Source organism: Bombina bombina, chromosome 6 (genome assembly GCF_027579735.1).
Source record: "Bombina bombina isolate aBomBom1 chromosome 6, aBomBom1.pri, whole genome shotgun sequence".
Lineage (NCBI taxonomy): Eukaryota > Metazoa > Chordata > Amphibia > Anura > Bombinatoridae > Bombina > Bombina bombina.
This window is the reverse complement of record NC_069504.1, coordinates 981,918,600-981,935,327: the sequence shown is the minus strand read 5'-3', so window position 1 is coordinate 981,935,327 and position 16,728 is coordinate 981,918,600. Positions and strand designations below refer to the sequence as shown.

Genomic DNA, 16,728 nt, shown 5'->3' with positions numbered 1-16,728 from the left:
CGGGGGAGGGGGAACTCCATCCGGAGGTGTTCGCACAATTGATTCATCGTTGGGGCAAACCAGAACTGGATCTCATGGCGTCTCGACAGAACGCCAAGCTTCCTTGTTACGGATCCAGGTCCAGGGATCCCAAGGCGACACTGATAGATGCTCTAGCAACGCCCTGGTTCTTCAACCTGGCTTATGTGTTTCCACCGTTTCCTCTCCTCCCTCGACTGATTGCCAAGATCAAGCAGGAGAGAGCATCGGTGATTTTAATAGCGCCTGCATGGCCACGCAGGACCTGGTATGCAGATCTAGTGGACATGTCATCCTTTCCACCATGGACTCTGCCTCTGAGACAGGACCTTCTTCTTCAGGGTCCTTTCCACCATCCAAATCTAATCTCTCTGAGACTGACTGCATGGAGATTGAACGCTTGATTTTATCAAAGCGTGGCTTCTCCGAGTCAGTCATTGATACCTTAATACAGGCACGAAAGCCTGTAACCAGGAAAAATTATCATAAGATATGGCGTAAATATCTTTATTGGTGTGAATCCAAGGGTTACTCATGGAGTAAGGTCAGGATTCCCAGGATATTATCTCCAAGAAGGTTTGGAAAAAGGGATTGTCAGCTAGTTCCTTAAAGGGACAGATTTCTGCCCTGCCTATTCTTTTGCACAAGCATCTGGCAGATGTTCCAGACGTTCAGGCTTTAGTTAGAATCAAGCCTGTGTTTAAACCGGTTGCTCCTCCATGGAGCTTAAACTTGGTTCTTAAGGTTCTTCAAGGAGTTCTTTTTGAACCTCTTCATTCCATAGATATCAAACTTTTATCTTGGAAGGTTCTTTTTTTGGTAGCTATTTCCTCGGCTCGTAGAGTCTCCGAGTTATCTGCCTTACAATGTGATTCTCCTTATCTGATTTTCCATTCGGATAAGGTAGTCCTGCGTACCAAACCTGGGTTTATACCTAAGGTGGTATCTAACAAGAATATCAATCAAGAGATTGTTGTTCCATCCTTGTGTCCTAATCCTTCTTCAAAGAAGGAACGTCTATTACACAATCTGGACGTGGTTCGTGCTTTGAAGTTTTACTTACAAGCTACTAAAGATTTTCGGCAAACATCTGCTTTGTTTGTTGTCTACTCTGGACAGAGGAGAGGTCAAAAGGCTTCAGCAACTTCTTTCTTTTTGGCTAAGAAGTATAATCCGCTTAGCCTATGAGACTGCTGGACAGCAGCCTCCTGAAAGGATTACAGCTCATTCTACTAGAGCTGTGGCTTCCACTTGGGCCTTTAAAAATTAGGCTTCTGTTGAACAGATTTGCAAGGCGGCGACTTGGTCTTCGCTTCATACTCTTTCAAAATTCTACAAATTTGATACTTTTGCTTCTTCGGAGGCTATTTTTGGGAGAAAGTTTTTACAGGCAGTGGTACCTTCCATTTAAGTACCTGCCTTGTCCCTCCCTTCATCCGTGTACTTTAGCTTTGGTATTGGTATCCCACAAGTAATGGATAATCCGTGGACTGGATACACCTTACAAGAGAAAACACAATTTATGCTTACCTGATAAATTTATTTCTCTTGTGGTGTATCCAGTCCACGGCCCGCCCTGTCATTTTAAGGCAGGTAATTTTTTTCATTTAAACTACAGTTACCACTGCACCCTATGGTTTCTCCTTTCTCTGCGTGTTTTCGGTCGAATGACTGGATATGGCAGTTAGGGGAGGAGCTATATAACAGCTCTGCTGTGGGTGTCCTCTTGCAACTTCCTGTTGGGAATGAGAATATCTCACAAGTAATGGATGATCCGTGGACTGGATACACCACAAGAGAAATAAATTTATCAGGTAAGCATAAATTGTGTTTTTTCCACAACTAGAAGGCATAAGTTCACATGTGTGAGCAGAATGTTATCAATAAGGCACACTGGAGTTACTTAGGAGTCAGCACTGATTGGCTAAAATGCAAGTTTGTCAAGAGCTGAAATAAGGGGGCAGTCTGCAGAGGCTTAGATACAAGGTAATCACAGAGGTAAAAAGTTTATTAATATAACTTATGCAAAACTGGGAAATGGGTAATAAAGGGATTATCTATCTTTTTAAACAAAACTTCTGGTGTAGACTGTCCCTTTAATCCTCTTGCAGGGGGGTAAACACAGAGCATGTTGCATTATTGCTTTCATATATCCAACGTTTTAGAACATTTTATTTTTTGCACTTGTATGTCTGTAAAATAACAGACTTTATAACCACATGTGAATAATCTGCACCTATTTTGCAGCAGCATAAAATACTAATAGAAATTCTAAATAGCCAGTTTCCTCAGCCTCCCACTCCGCCCACAGATATAGTGTTGTTTTCAACAGTCCTGTAATTTTAAAGGAACGTTGTACTGCAAAATGTTCTCCCCTTTTTAATAAGTTACCAATCTGCCATTTTACCTGCTGGTGTGTATTAATTGTGTGTACAAATAGCTCCTTTGCCTATACTTAAGAGAATAAAAAGTATTTATATTTTAAGAAAAGCTATGTAAATAAGAATCGGCTGCAGCCCAGTAGTGGTGGCAAAAACAGGTACTAAAATGTTAAATTTAAATATGTAAAACTAAAATAATATGGATAGTGTCTAACGAAGCAATGTTTGTAACTAACTTCTACATTGTTGCAAGCACTGATGTCAGTGTTCATGGAAGGAAGCATTGTTTCAACAGAGGCTACAAAGAGAACAAAATAAATTTTGATAAAAATAGTAATTTTACTGTGTTTTTAATGTCATCCCTTTACTTTGTTAGACACCTTTTTAATCTTTGCTGATAGTGATTGTTTTTAATTACAGGAAACTGGCAAGGAAATCTGCCAACACATTGCAGACGAGTTCAAGCACCTACGTGAGATTTTAGCTAAGGAAGAGAAAGCAATGCTGTCTGTGGTACAGGAGGAAGAGAGAGATGCAGTGAGCTTGCTGCAGGATGTGGTGCAGAAACTGGAGAAGCAGATTAGCGATCTGTCTGAGGAAATGGTCTCAATCTATAGGACACAGAAAAAGACTGGAGATTCCTTCTTTGTGGAGGTATTTAAAGGAAAAGTCAACTTATGAGAGGTTATAAAATAAAAAAGAAAACATATTTATTTTGTTTTACTTTTTAATTTCAGGCTGAAGCAGTAAAGAAATGGTAAGTTGTTTTTTTTTTGCGCTCTTAAAGGAGTGATTATTTAATGTGTCTTAGACATTGTGCTCTAAATTTGTTTCTTCTTTTAATGTTTCCAGTGATCTTTTTGTCAGCTATAGTGTATTATATTGTTTACAAGAAACTCCTTTACTGATTTGTCATTTGAAATAGCTGCATTTGCCTGTTAAATCCACCACCTATACTGAAGATGTCAGTACTCCAGTATTGGCTGTATAAATATGTAAGCAAAAGGCAGTAGTAGATATGAACCTTACAGTGGGGGTGGGAAAGAGAACCCAGCCCATTTGAAAGGGTGTTACTGTAGCTTCTTTAAATACTGCTGCTTGCTTGAGTACTTTTCTCTACAACAAAGCTTATTCCCATATTGTTTTTATTATTTTTGCAGAGAATACTTTGCCACTTAAATGTTTAATTGTTCCAGTTGCCTGAGCTGCCAGTTTCATTAAAGCTGACTGAGATTGTGAACTTGCAACTCCCATATCACAAAGGCAAACTCACAAAATGCAAAAATATAAAAAAAGGCTGAACACTTAGCTTTTCCCAGGGCATTAAGTAATGCAGCATTACCCAAGGGACGGAGTCTGTTGTGGCAATGCTGAAATGTCTCCTCTCTAGGCTACACTGAATGTCACTGTCATTTATCTTCTATTCAACTATTTTTTTTTTTTTTTTTTTTATCTCTTAAAGGGACACTGAACCCAATTTATTTTCTTTCGTGATTCAGATACAGCATGCTATCTTTATTTGAAATGCAAGAATGTAAGTTTAGATGCCGGCCCAACCTGGGTTGTCCATGCTGATTGGTGGCTAAATTCATCCACCAATAAAAGTGCTGTCCAGAGTCCTGAACCAAAAAAAGCTTAGATGCCTTATTTTTTTTTTTTAAATAAAGATAGCAAGAGAACGAAGAAAAATTAATAGGAGGAAATTAGAAAGTTGCTTAAAATTGCATGCTCTATCTGAATCATGAAAGAAAAAAATTGGGTCCAGTGTGTCTTTAATAACTTGCCACAGTGTTGAAAATGGCTCGGCTATCACATCTGCCTATCTACCCAGATATGCTTTTCAACCAAGGATACCAAGAGTACAAAGCAAAAAGTCAATTGGACAGTTGTTTAAAATTGTATGCTCTATCTGAATCATGAAAGAGAGGGTTTCATGTCCATTTCAGTTATTCCAATCCTTAAAGGGACACTAAACCCTAATTTTTTATTTTGTGATTCAGACAGAGCATGCAATTTTAAGCAACTTTCTAATTTACTCATATCAAATTTTCTTCATTCTCTTGGTATCTTTATTTGCAATGTAAGTTTAGATGCCGGCCCATTTTTGGTGAATAACCTGGGTTATTCTTGCTGATTGGTGGATACATTCATCTACCAATAAAAAAGTGATGTCCATAGTTATGAACCAAAAAAGAAGCTTAGATGCCTTCTTTTTCAAATAAAGATAACAAGTGAACAAAGAAAAGTTGATAATCGTAGTAAATTAGAAAGATGCTTAAAATTGCATGCTCTATCTGAATCACGAAAGAAAAAAATTGGGTTCAGTGTCCCTTTTAAGAAAGCTGTTATTTGAATGAGTAAACCCTGTAGCAAACACTAATATCAGAGGCCTTTCAAATCTGTTTTTTTTTTTGTTTTTTTTTTTTTTTTTTTTTTTTTTTTTATTGCAAGGCTTTCCACAGACCTTCCCAAAAGCAATACATACGCTGTCAAAATAAAACTAGGCAGCTAAATAATTCAATACTGATGATGACTTTCCTAATCTGTTATGGCCGGGCAATTAATAATTTTCTTAAGTTTTCTGCAATTGCATAAGTTACATGTTTAAAGGGACACTATGGAACCAATGTTACACTGCTGCACACGTGCAAACACTTCAGCACTGGAATGAAGTGAAAGATTTCAACATGGCCACACCAATGATTATACTATGCGTAAAAAATAAAAAATAAAAATGCTTTCACGGTTCAGATAGAGAATGCAATTTTTAAGAGACTTTTCAGTTTATTTCTGTTATGTTGTTTACTTTCTCTTGGTATGCATTGTTGAAAAGCATACCTAGGTAGGCTCAGGAGCAACAATACACCACTGGAATCTAGCTGCTGATTGGTGGTTGTACTCTTGTCATTGCTCATCTGTGTGCATGGATATCCCAGCAGTGCATTACTGCTCTGGAGCCGACTTGAATGATGTGTTTAACCAATTTGCAGGGTTTAAACACACAGAGAATTTTACTATTGCTCGGTTGCTTGCATATAATGCACAAATTAAAGCATTTTATTTTTGCACTTTATGTTCCTTTCATAATTTTAACTTATTAAATTGAGTGTATCATAGCAGTTTATTAGTATGAGCTGAGTGTTCTTGTAAACAGTGAATAAAGCTGGGCAAACCGTTCAGTAAAATAGGCAAAAATATATTTTCAACAGGCCCAAGGTGTGAAATTGAGAAGTCCAATAATCCTGCAAAAAGCTGCACAAGGGGTGTTTCCTTTATTGGAATTACTGCTTTGTGCCACAAACGGATGTAAAATAATTGTGATAAATATGGTTACCAAATGGATTGGAATAGGTTCAGTTTTGGAGAAAACCTACAAAATGCTCTGCATTGCATTTTAAAAAAATCTGATGGTTTAGAAAGTGGGATGGTATTTTTTTTTAAACCATTGTACGAACATTACAATTTGCAGTTGATGTCTGCCAACATATTGATAAATGGAGCTTTATGTCTCGTATATTTTCTGCTGGCAGTTTTGCCCCACCCTCATTTTATCAGCCACTACTAGTTGGCCAAAGTCTAACTCTTCTGTATCTCTTACTTTAGGAAGCCTTTGAGTATAGACTCTTCAGTCCTGTTAAACCCTGACATGTTTGACAGCGCATGCAAGGGTCCAGTTCAGTACATGGTGTGGCGCAGAATGCTTAAATCCATTCACCCTGGTGAGTTGTAACACTCTTTCGTAGCAGAACTCAGTGTAACTGTACTAATTTTAACTGTTTTTTGGTTTTTCACCTGTTTTCTACTGGTAGATTTTATGTAAGCATGATCACTAAAATAAAGCATATCCTGGATCAGTTGCTAATGCATAATTTTATATATATTTTTCCTTAGTCCCAGCACCTCTGACCTTTGACCCTGCCTCCGCTCACCCAAGCCTTATATTCTCTCATGACTTTAGGAGTGTAATGGAGAGCGAGAGACCTACCTCTATTCCCAGTGCCGACATGTCCCATCGTTACTTGCAGAGCATCAATGTATTGGCATCGCAAAGCTTCAGCAGTGGACGTCACTACTGGGAGATCTGGGTGGGCAATAAGACAAAATGGGATGTGGGGTTAGCTTCTAGTACTGTGAATCGTAAAATCCGTGTCAAGTTGTCCCCAGAGAATGGCTACTGGGCCATTCGTCTGCGGGGTTATCAGCAATATTGGGCTGCATCTTGTCCCTGGACACCTCTTCATGTAGATACGCCTTTAAAAAAGATTGGAGTTTATTTGGATTGTGGTGAGGAGCAAGTTTCATTTTTCAATGCTGACAACATGACTCATTTGTACACATACAGGGGTATTGATGCAGACTGTTTCTATCCTTTCTTCAGCACTTGTTTTAGAGATGGACAAAAAAACTCAGAACCAATGAGGATAAATCTCCTAAATATATGATCAGTGCTAATATTATAACAGATGACTGGTAAAATCCCTGATCGATTTTATATCAAAATCAACTTGGTCTCCTCTGTAATTACATTTCTCAATGGTACCGCAAATTGCTCTCGTCTTTATGTAAATAAGTTTAATGAAATCTTCCATGGAATGATTTTATTTTTTTTAATTAGCAATTTATATTTAGACATATCCAGATATTTTACATTTTTGCTCCCAAATTCTGTTTTGACATTTCTTTTTCAGATTTCCATGTTTAAGAAGCTTAAGGGTTCTGGGAATAGGGTGTCTAAGTTCTTTGGATCTTCACAATCACAAGTAGTGTAATAAAAATGGTTCATGTTTCTGGCTATTCCTTATTCTGTGGGCAAAAATGTTTATTGTACTTTTTAAATGTAATTAAGTTATTAGTGTTCTCATACTGATATGATTTATTTATTCATAATAAAATTTATATTTGCTTCACTTACTTGTTCTTTGCATTCACTTGCGTTGATGCAGCTGTGACATGGATTCCAATGCAACCCACCCTTACATTTTTAAGATTTTGTTTTTGACAAACTTGAAAACATTTGGGGTATTTGCTGCCCGCCAGAGTAAAGCTGGGGTGAATATGTACGCCCCTGTCCGCCCTTGCTTGATAAATCAAGCCCATAGTGGTCTGTTCATTAAGAGGTGAAAGCCATGTGAAGAGAAACGTTTCAATTCCCACCATTAACTATACTTTCTCTTACTTGGTGTATTCAGTCCACGGATTCATCCTTACTTGTGGGATATTCTCATTCCCTACAGGAAATGGCAAAGAGAGCACACAGCAAAGCTGTCCATATAGCTCCCCTCAGGCTCCGCCCCCCCAGTCATTCTCTTTGCCGCTCTAACTAGTAGCATCTCCACGGGGATGGTAAAGAGTATGTGGTGTTAGATTTGTAGTTTTACTTCTTCAATCAAGAGTTTGTTATTTTAAAATAGTGCCGGTTTGTACTATTTACTCTGCAGCAGAAAGTGATGAAGATTCTGCTGAGAGGAAAAAGATTTTAGCATGTTGTAACTAAAATCCATTGCTGTTCCCACGCAGGACTGTTGAGTACAGGAGAACTTCAGTTGGGGGGAACAGTTGCAGGCTTATTCTGCTTGAGGTATGTTGCAGTCATATTTTCTAACAAGACCTGGTAGTGCTAGAAAACTGACAGTTATCCCATGAGGGAGGTAAGCCATTTTCTAAGACACAGTACAGAAAGAGGGCTTCACTTAAGGGCTTATTACTGACAGACACTTTGATGGGCTAATCGATTCCTTTATTAGGGTAATCTGATGTTATTAAACTTTTTTAAGCGTTTGCAAACACTTTTTGGGGTATTTTTTACGCCTGGCATTGTAATAGACAGCTATTTTGACTCAGAAAGGCCCCATATCTCTAGAGTGAGATGGAGGAGGCCTCATTTTCGCGCCTCAATTGCGCAGTTAATTTGGAACACAGCTCCACGCAGCTTCATGTCCAGAGCCTTTAGAGTACAGGAGGACTTCAGGGAGGCTTCATTTACAACTGCAAACAACCCTAAAGGAAGGTAAAGCCATGGCAAAGACTGTGGCAGAGTACTGTAGTGGGTTAAACAGTTTTTTTACTCATTTTGCTCCGGTTTGGGCATTAAGGGGTTAAACGATTTGAAAACTTTTGTGCAATCATTTCAAGGCATGAGGATCATGTGGTGCAAAAGTGTGTGCCTTTTTATTATTTAAAGAGACAGTAACGTTTTTTCAAAATTTTAGTGTTTTCTGAGTCTGTCAAACATGTCTGAGTCTCCAGATAGACCTTGTTCTTTATGTTCAAAAGCCATGGCAATACCCCCATTGCACTTATGTTTAAAGTGTGCACAAACATCTAAACATTTTAAAGATCATCCAGTGACAATACAAAATGCTGCCCAAGATGATTCTTTAACGGAGGGTAATGAGGATAGTCCTCCTTCCTCCCCCCAAGTGTTTACACCAGTTACGCCCGCGCAAGCGATGCCTAATACCTCTAGCACATTGAACCCTGTTACCTTACAGCAATTAGCGGCAGTAATGGATAATTCCCTTGCAGCTTTTTTATCCAAACTGCCAGTTTTTCCAAGAAAGCGCAATAGCTCAGTTTTAAACATAGAGGATGAGCAATCTGAAGCTTTGGATAATGTATCTGTAGCACCCTCACAAAACTCAGAGGTAGCAGTGAGGGAAGGGCTTTCTGAGGGAGAAATTTCTGGCACAGGGAAAGTTTTCTCAGCAGGCAGAGTCAGATTCCTTAGCGTTTAAATTTAAGCTGGAACACCTCCGCTTACTGCTTAAGGAGGTTTTGGCTACGCTGGACGATTGTGACCCCATGGTGGTCCCTGAAAAATTGTGTAAAATGGACAGATATTTAGAGGTCCCTGTATACACTGAGGCATTTCAGATTCCAAAAAGGGTGGCGGATATTGTGACTAGGGAGTGGGAGAGACCAGGTGTACCCTTTGTTCCCCCACCTATCTTTAAGAAAATGTTCCCCATAAATGACCCCAGGAGGGACGCGTGGCAGACGGTCCCTAAGGTAGAGGGGGCTGTTTCAACATTGGCTAAGCGTACAACTATACCAATAGAGGACAGTTGTGCTTTCAAAGATCCTATGGATAAAAAATTGGAGGGCTTGCTAAAGAAAATTTTTGTTCAGCAAGGTTTTCTGCTTCAACCAATTGCCTGCATTATCCCTGTAACTACTGCAGCGGCCTTTTGGTTCGAGGCTCTGGAGGAGTTGCTCCAGAGAGAGACTTCATACGATGAGGTCATGGATAGAATTCACGCTTTAAAACTGGCTAATTCTTTTATCACTGATGCCGCGCTCCAATCGGCTAAATTAGCGGCGAAAACCTCTGGTTTTGCCGTCATGGCGCGACGAGCACTTTGTCTCAAATCGTGGTCGGCGGATGTGTCGTCCAAGACAAAACTGTTAAACATTACCTTCAAGGGGAAAACCCTTTTCGGCCAAGAGCTGAAAGAAATTATTTCAGATATCACTGGAGGCAAGGGCCATGCCCTTCCACAAGATAGGCCATTCAAGGCCAAAAACAAGGCTAATTTTCGCTCCTTTCGCAACTTCAGGAGCGGACCTGCTACAACCTCTGCTGCCGCAAAGCAAGATAACGCTTCCCAGCCCAAAGCAACCTGGAAACCCTTGCAGGGCTGGAATAAGGGTAAACAGGCCAAGAAGCCTGCTCCTGCTACCAAGACAGCATGAAGGGGTAGCCCCCGATCCGGGATCGGATCTAGTGGGGGGCAGACTTTCTCTCTTCGCTCAGGCTTGGGCAAGAGATGTTCCTGACCCCTGGGCATTAGAAATAGTTGCTCAGGGGTACCTTCTAGAATTCAAGGATTCTCCCCCAAGGGGAAGGTTCCCCATTTCTCGTTTGTCTTCAGACTAAACAAAGAAACAGGCGTTCTTACGCTGTGTAGAAGATCTTCTAAAAATGGGAGTGATACACCCAGTTCCAATTGCAGAGCAAGGACTGGGCTTTTACTCAAATCTATTCGTAGTTCCCAAAAAGGAAGGAACTTTCAGGCCAATAATGGATCTAAAGATTCTAAACAAATTCCTCAGAGTTCCCTCTTTCAAGATGGAAACCATTCGGACAATCTTGCCAATGATCCAGGAAGGTCAATATAGGACTACCGTGGATCTAAAGGACGCGTACCTACATATTCCTATCCACAAAGATCACCATCAGTTCCTAAGGTTCGCCTTTCTGGACAATCATTACCAGTTCGTGGCCACTGCTCCCAGAATTTTCACAAAGGTTCTAGGGTCCCTTCTGGCGGTACTAAGACCGCGGGGCATTGCAGTAGCACCTTATCTAGATGACATCCTAATACAGGCGTCGTCCTTTCACAGAGCCAAGGCTCATACGGACATCGTTCTGGCCTTTCTAAGGTCTCACAGGTGGAAGGTGAATGTAGAAAAGAGTTCTCTGTCCCTGCCCACAAGGGTTCCCTTTCTGGGAACATTAATAGACTCGGTAGAAATGAAAATCTTTCTGAGAGAGGTCAGGAAGTCAAAACTGTTGAATACTTGCCGAGTTCTTCATTCCATTCCTCGGCCTTCCATGGCTCAGTGCATGGAAGTAATTGGGTTAATGGTAGCGGTGATGGACGTGGTCCCTTTCGCCCAAATCCATCTCAGACCACTGCAACTGTGCATGCTCAAACAGTGGAATGGAGATTACACAGATTTATCTCCTCAGATTCAAATGAACCAAAGGACCAGAGACTCTCTTCTCTGGTGGTTGTCTCAGGATCACCTGCCTCAGGGGCTGAGTTTCCGCAGACCGGAATGGATCATTGTCACGACCGATGCCAGTCTGATAGGCTGGGGGGCGGTCTGGAACTCCCTAAAGACTCAGGGACTTTGGTCTCGGGAAGAATCTCTTCTCCCGATAAACATTTTGGAGCTGAGAGCGATATTCAATACGCTCCAGGTGTGGCTTCAACTAGCAGAGGCCAAATTCATCAGATTTCAGTCGGACAACATCACGACTGTAGCGTATATCAATCATCAGGGGAGAACAAAGAGTTCCCTGGCGATGAAGGAAGTATCCAAGATTATCAAATGGGCGGAGGATCACTCCTGCCATCTATCTGCAATTCACATCCCAGGAGTAGACAACTGGGAGGCGGATTTTCTAAGTCGTCAGACTTTTCATCCGGGGGAGTGGGAACTCCACCCGGAGGTTTTTGCTCAACTAACTCGGCTTTGGGGCATTCCAGAGTTGGACCTGATGGCTTCCCGTTAGAACACCAAACTTCCCCTTTACCGATCCAGATCCAGGGATCCCAAGGCGGCATTGATAGATGCATTGATAGCGCCTTGGTCATTCAGTCTAGCTTATGTCTTTCCGCCGTTTGCTCTTCTACCTCAGCTGATAGCCAGAATCAAACAGGAGAGGGCTTCAGTAATTCTGATAGCGCCTGCGTGGCCACGCAGGACTTGGTATGCAGACCTAGTGGACATGTCATCGGTCCCACCATGGAAACTGCCATCGAGGCAGGATCTTTTACTCCAAGGTCCTTTCAAGCATCCAAATCTAGTTTCTCTGCAGCTGACTGCTTGGAGATTGAACGCTTAATCCTAGCTAAGCGGGGTTTCTCTGATTCAGTTATAGATACTCTGATACAGGCCAGAAAGCCTGTCACTAGGAAAATTTACCACAAGATATGGCGGAAATATCTTTGTTAGTGTGAATCCAAGGGTTACTCGTGGAGTAAAGTTAGGATTCCAAGGATATTGTCTTTTCTCCAAGAAGGGTTGGAGAAAGGTTTGTCAGCTAGTTCCTTAAAGGGACAGATATCTGCTTTGTCTATTCTGTTACACAAGCGTCTAGCAGCTGTACCACTCGTTCAGGCCTTAGTTAGAATCAAGCCTGTCTATAGACCTGTGTCTCCTCCATGGAGTCTAAATTTAGTTCTTTCAGTTCTTCAAGGGGTTCCGTTTGAACCTTTGCATTTTGTTTTTAGTAGCCATTTCTTCTGCTCGAAGAGTTTCAGAACTATCTGCTTTACAGTGCGATTCGCCCTATCTGGTGTTCCATGCAGATAAGGTTGTTTTGCGTACTAAACCTGGTTTCCTTCCAAAGGTGGTTTCTAATAAGAATATTAACCAGGAAATCATTGTTCCTTCTTTGTGTCCTAATCCAGTTTCTAAGACGGAACGACTGTTGCACAATCTTGATGTGGTTCGTGCTTTAAAGTTCTATTTAAAAGCAACTAAAGATTTCAAACAAACATCATCCCTGTTTGTTGTGTATTCTGGTAAGAGGAGAGGTCAGAAAGCGACTGCTACCTCTCTTTCATTCTGGCTGTGAAAAGCATCATCCGATTGGCTTATGAGACTGCTGGTAAGCAGCCTCCTGAACGAATTACATCTCATTCCACCAGAGCTGTGGCTTCCACGTGGGCTTTCAAGAATGAGGCTTCTGTTGAACAGATTTGTAAGGCAGCGACTTGGTCTTCTCTGCATACATTCGCCAAATTTTACAAATTCGATACTTTTGCTTCTTCGGAGGCTATTTTTGGGAGAAAGGTTTTGCAAGCAGTGGTGCCTTCCGTTTAGGTTACCTGACTTGTTCCCTTCCTTCATTCGTGTCCTATTGCTTTGGTATTGGTATCCCACAAGTAAGGATGAATCCGTGGACTGAATACACCAAGTAAGAGAAAACAGAATTTATGCTTACCTGATAAATTACTTTCTCTTACAAGTGTATTCAGTCCACGGCCCGCCCTGATATTTAAGTCAGGTTCAAATTTAATTTACAATAACTACAGTCACCACTGCACCCTATGGTTCTCCTTTTTCTCCTAACCGTCGGTCGAATGACTGGGGGGGGGGCGGAGCCTGAGGGGAGCTATATGGACAGCTTTGCTGTGTGCTCTCTTTGCCATTTCCTGTAGGGAATGAGAATATCCCACAAGTAAGGATGAATCCGTGGACTGAATACACCTGTAAGAGAAAGTAATTTATCAGGTAAGCATAAATTCTGTTTTATGAAGGGTCAAAGCCAGTGAGCAGCTCCTGCAAGAGGAGCTGAGCCCTGCACATTACATAGTTAACGCTGTGTACAATTCACCTGAAATAAAAGAATTGCAGAGGAATTGTATGCAGCATTAACTATGCATTGTGCAGATTTAAATCCGCTCTTCTTGCAGGAGATACATTTAAGTGGATTTTATTAGCTTTTCACAGCAAGACTGTGCTAGTTAATGTAAGTCATAAAGATGTCTGTAAATAGCACTGAGATAAGGGGCAGTTTGCAGAGGCTTAGATACTAGGTAATCAGAGGTATATTCTTCTAACTTTGTTATGCAAAACTGGGGAATGGGTAATAAAGGAATTGCCTTTCTATTGGTTGTGAAAGGGGGGGGTGCAAAGACACCCCAAACCAGAGTTTACGTATCCCTCCTACTTCCCTCTCTCCCCCAGTAGTTCTTTGTCTTGTCAAGGAGAAGGCAAGGAAGGGCTGAGGTGCTAAAAAATTTTTATCAAATGTTTATCTCTCAATGGAGTTCCTGGAAGAGAGGGATTACTGTCTGGTATAAAGACACTCCAAGTGTGTCGCTGGGAAGTTCCCAAGCTTCATCCTGTTGGCCATGGGTTTATAACCTCAGATTGTCCTAGGTGTAAGTTACACAAGAGCACAGTGACTTGCAGGGTATATCACAGCCTGCTATGCTAATCACCTTAACAAGGATCAGGGAGATCTCGGGGTCACGGCTCAGTCTCTACATGGGTGTGTGTGTGGTGCTGGTAGTGCTTGATAGACACAACCTGTATTGCCCAAAACAGACCAGGCTATGTGGTGGCAGTTTGTGCTCTGGGTAGGACATTTCTCTCTTCGGTATGTCACTTAACAGGGCTTACAGGATGGAACATTTCTTTCATGTCATTGGCAAGAGTCCATGAGCTAGTGATGTATGGGATATACATTCCTACCAGGAGGGGCAAAGTTTCCCAAACCTCAAAATGCCTATAAATACACCCCCCACTACACCCACAATTCAGTTTTACAAACTTTGCCTCCTATAGAGGTGGTGAAGTAAGTTTGTGCTAGATTTCTACGTTGATATGCGCTTTGCAGCATGATAAAGCCCGGTTTCCTCTCAGAGTGCAGTGAATGACAGAGGGTTGTGAAGGGAGTATTGCCTATTGAATGCAATGGTCATCCTATCGGGGATCTATTTCATAGGTTCTCTGTTTTCATCTCCTACCTCCCTTTTCAGATCGACAATATACTCTTATATACCATTACCTCTGCTGATTCTCGTTTAAGTACTGGTTTGGCTATCTGCTATATGTAGATGAGTGTCTTTTGGGAAGTATGTCTTATTTTATTTATGACACTCTCAGCTATGGTTTGGCACTTTTATATGTAAAGTTCTAAATATATGTTTTATACTTATATTTGCTATGATTCAGGTTAATCAGTATATTTCCTTCTTACAGACTGTCAGTTTCATTTTGGGAAATGCATATGAATACATTTTCTTTCTTACCTGAACATTTTTCAATTTGACTTTTTTCTTTCTAAATTGTGGGCTGTTAGACTCGCGGGAGAAAAAAATGCTAGAATTTATTGCGTCATTTTTGGCGCAAGACTTTTTTGGCGCCGAGAGTTTTCACGTAGTTGCGTCATCTATGACGTTCGTGTTTGTTGCAGATGTTTTTGGCGCCAAAAAAATTGTCAATTGTGGGCGTCATGACATTATTTAAGTCTTTCTTTTTGCTTCTGGTTTCCAGAGGCTTATTCTGTTTGCATTTTTTCCCATTCCTGAAACTGTCATTTAAGGAATTTGATAATTTTGCTTTATATGTTGTTTTTTCTATTACATATTGCAAGATGTCTCAATCTGACCCTGTATCAGAATCTACTTCTGGAATGCTGCTGCCTGATGTCGGTTCTACCAAAGTTAAGTGCATTTGTTGTAAACTTGTGATAACTGTTCCTCCGGCTGTAGTTTGTGTTAGTTGTCATGATAAACTTTCAAAAGCAGACAATATTTCCATTAGTAGTAGTCCATTACCTGTTGTTGTTCCTTCAACATCTAATGTTCAGGATATTCCTGTTAATGTGAGAGAATTTGTTTCTAATTCTATTCAGAAGGCCCTGTCTGTTATACCTCCTTCTAATAAACGTAAAAGGTCTTTTAAAACGTCTCATAAATTAGATGAATTTTTAAATGACCACCAGCATTCTGATTTATCTATCTCTGATGAGGATCTATTTGGTTCAGAAGATTCTGCCTCAGATATTGACACTGACAAATCTTCATATTTATTTAAAATGGAGTTTATTCGTTCTTTATTAAAAGAGGTGTTGATTGCATTAGATATGGAGGAGTCTAGTCCTCTTGATATTAAAACCAGTAAACGTTTAAATTCGGTTTTTATACCTCATGTAGTTATTCCAGAGGTTTTTCCAGTTCCTGATACTATTTCAGATGTAATTTCTAGGGAATGGAATAGTTTGGGTACTTCATTTACTACTCGTTTAAGAGACTGTACCCTTTGCCGTCTGATAGATTGGAGTTTTGGGAAAAAATCCCAAAGTTGATGGGGCTATCTCTACTCTTGCTAAACGTACTACTAATCCTACGGCAGATAGTACATCTTTTAAAGATCCTTTAGATAGGAAGCTTGAATCTTATCTAAGGAAGGCTTATTTATGTTCAGGTCATCTTCTTAGGCCTGCTATTTCTTTGGCTGATGTTGCTGCGGCTTCAACTTTTTGGTTGGAGGCTTTAGCGCAACAAGTACCAGATCATAATGTGTATAGCATTGTTAAGCTACTTCAACATGCTAATAATTTCATTTGTGATGCCATTGTTGATATCATTAGAATTGATGTCAGGTATATGTCTTTAGCTATTTTAGCTAGAAGAGCTTTATGGCTTAGGTCTTGGAATGCGGATATGACTTCTAAGTCAACGTTGCTATCTCTTTCTTTCCAAGGTAATAAATTGTTTGGTTCTCAGTTGGATTCTATAATTTCAACTGTCACTTGGGGGAAGGGAGCTTTTTTGCCTCAGGATAAAAGATCTAAGGGTAAATTTAGGGCTGCTAACCGTTTTCGTTCCTTTCGTCAGAATAAGGAACAGAAGCCTGACACTTCCCCTAAAGGAACGGTTTCCAATTGGAAGCCTTCTCCAGTCTGGAATAAGTCCAAGCCTTTTAGAAAATCAAAACCAGCCCCCAAGTCCACATGAAGGTGCAGCCCTCATTCCAGCACAGCTGGTAGGGGGCAGACTACGATTTTTCAAAGATGTTTGGATCAATTCAATTAAAAATCATTGAATTCAGAACATTGTTTCTCATGGGTACAGAATAGGTT

General features: G+C 40.6%; 1 protein-coding gene across 1 annotated transcript in view; it reads left to right on the top strand.

Annotated features, from left to right (window-relative positions):
* Positions 1-7,306, top strand: part of LOC128664008 (zinc-binding protein A33) — a 50,837-nt gene extending 43,531 nt beyond the window's left edge. Inside the window, exons 4-7 of the mRNA XM_053718649.1 lie at positions 2,820-3,053; positions 3,137-3,156; positions 6,003-6,118; positions 6,291-7,306. Of these exons, the coding sequence (XP_053574624.1) occupies positions 2,820-3,053; positions 3,137-3,156; positions 6,003-6,118; positions 6,291-6,841 (921 nt within the window). The 3' untranslated portion in view covers positions 6,842-7,306. The remainder of the gene's footprint in view (positions 1-2,819; positions 3,054-3,136; positions 3,157-6,002; positions 6,119-6,290) is intronic.
* The last annotated feature ends 9,422 nt before the right edge of the window (positions 7,307-16,728 follow it).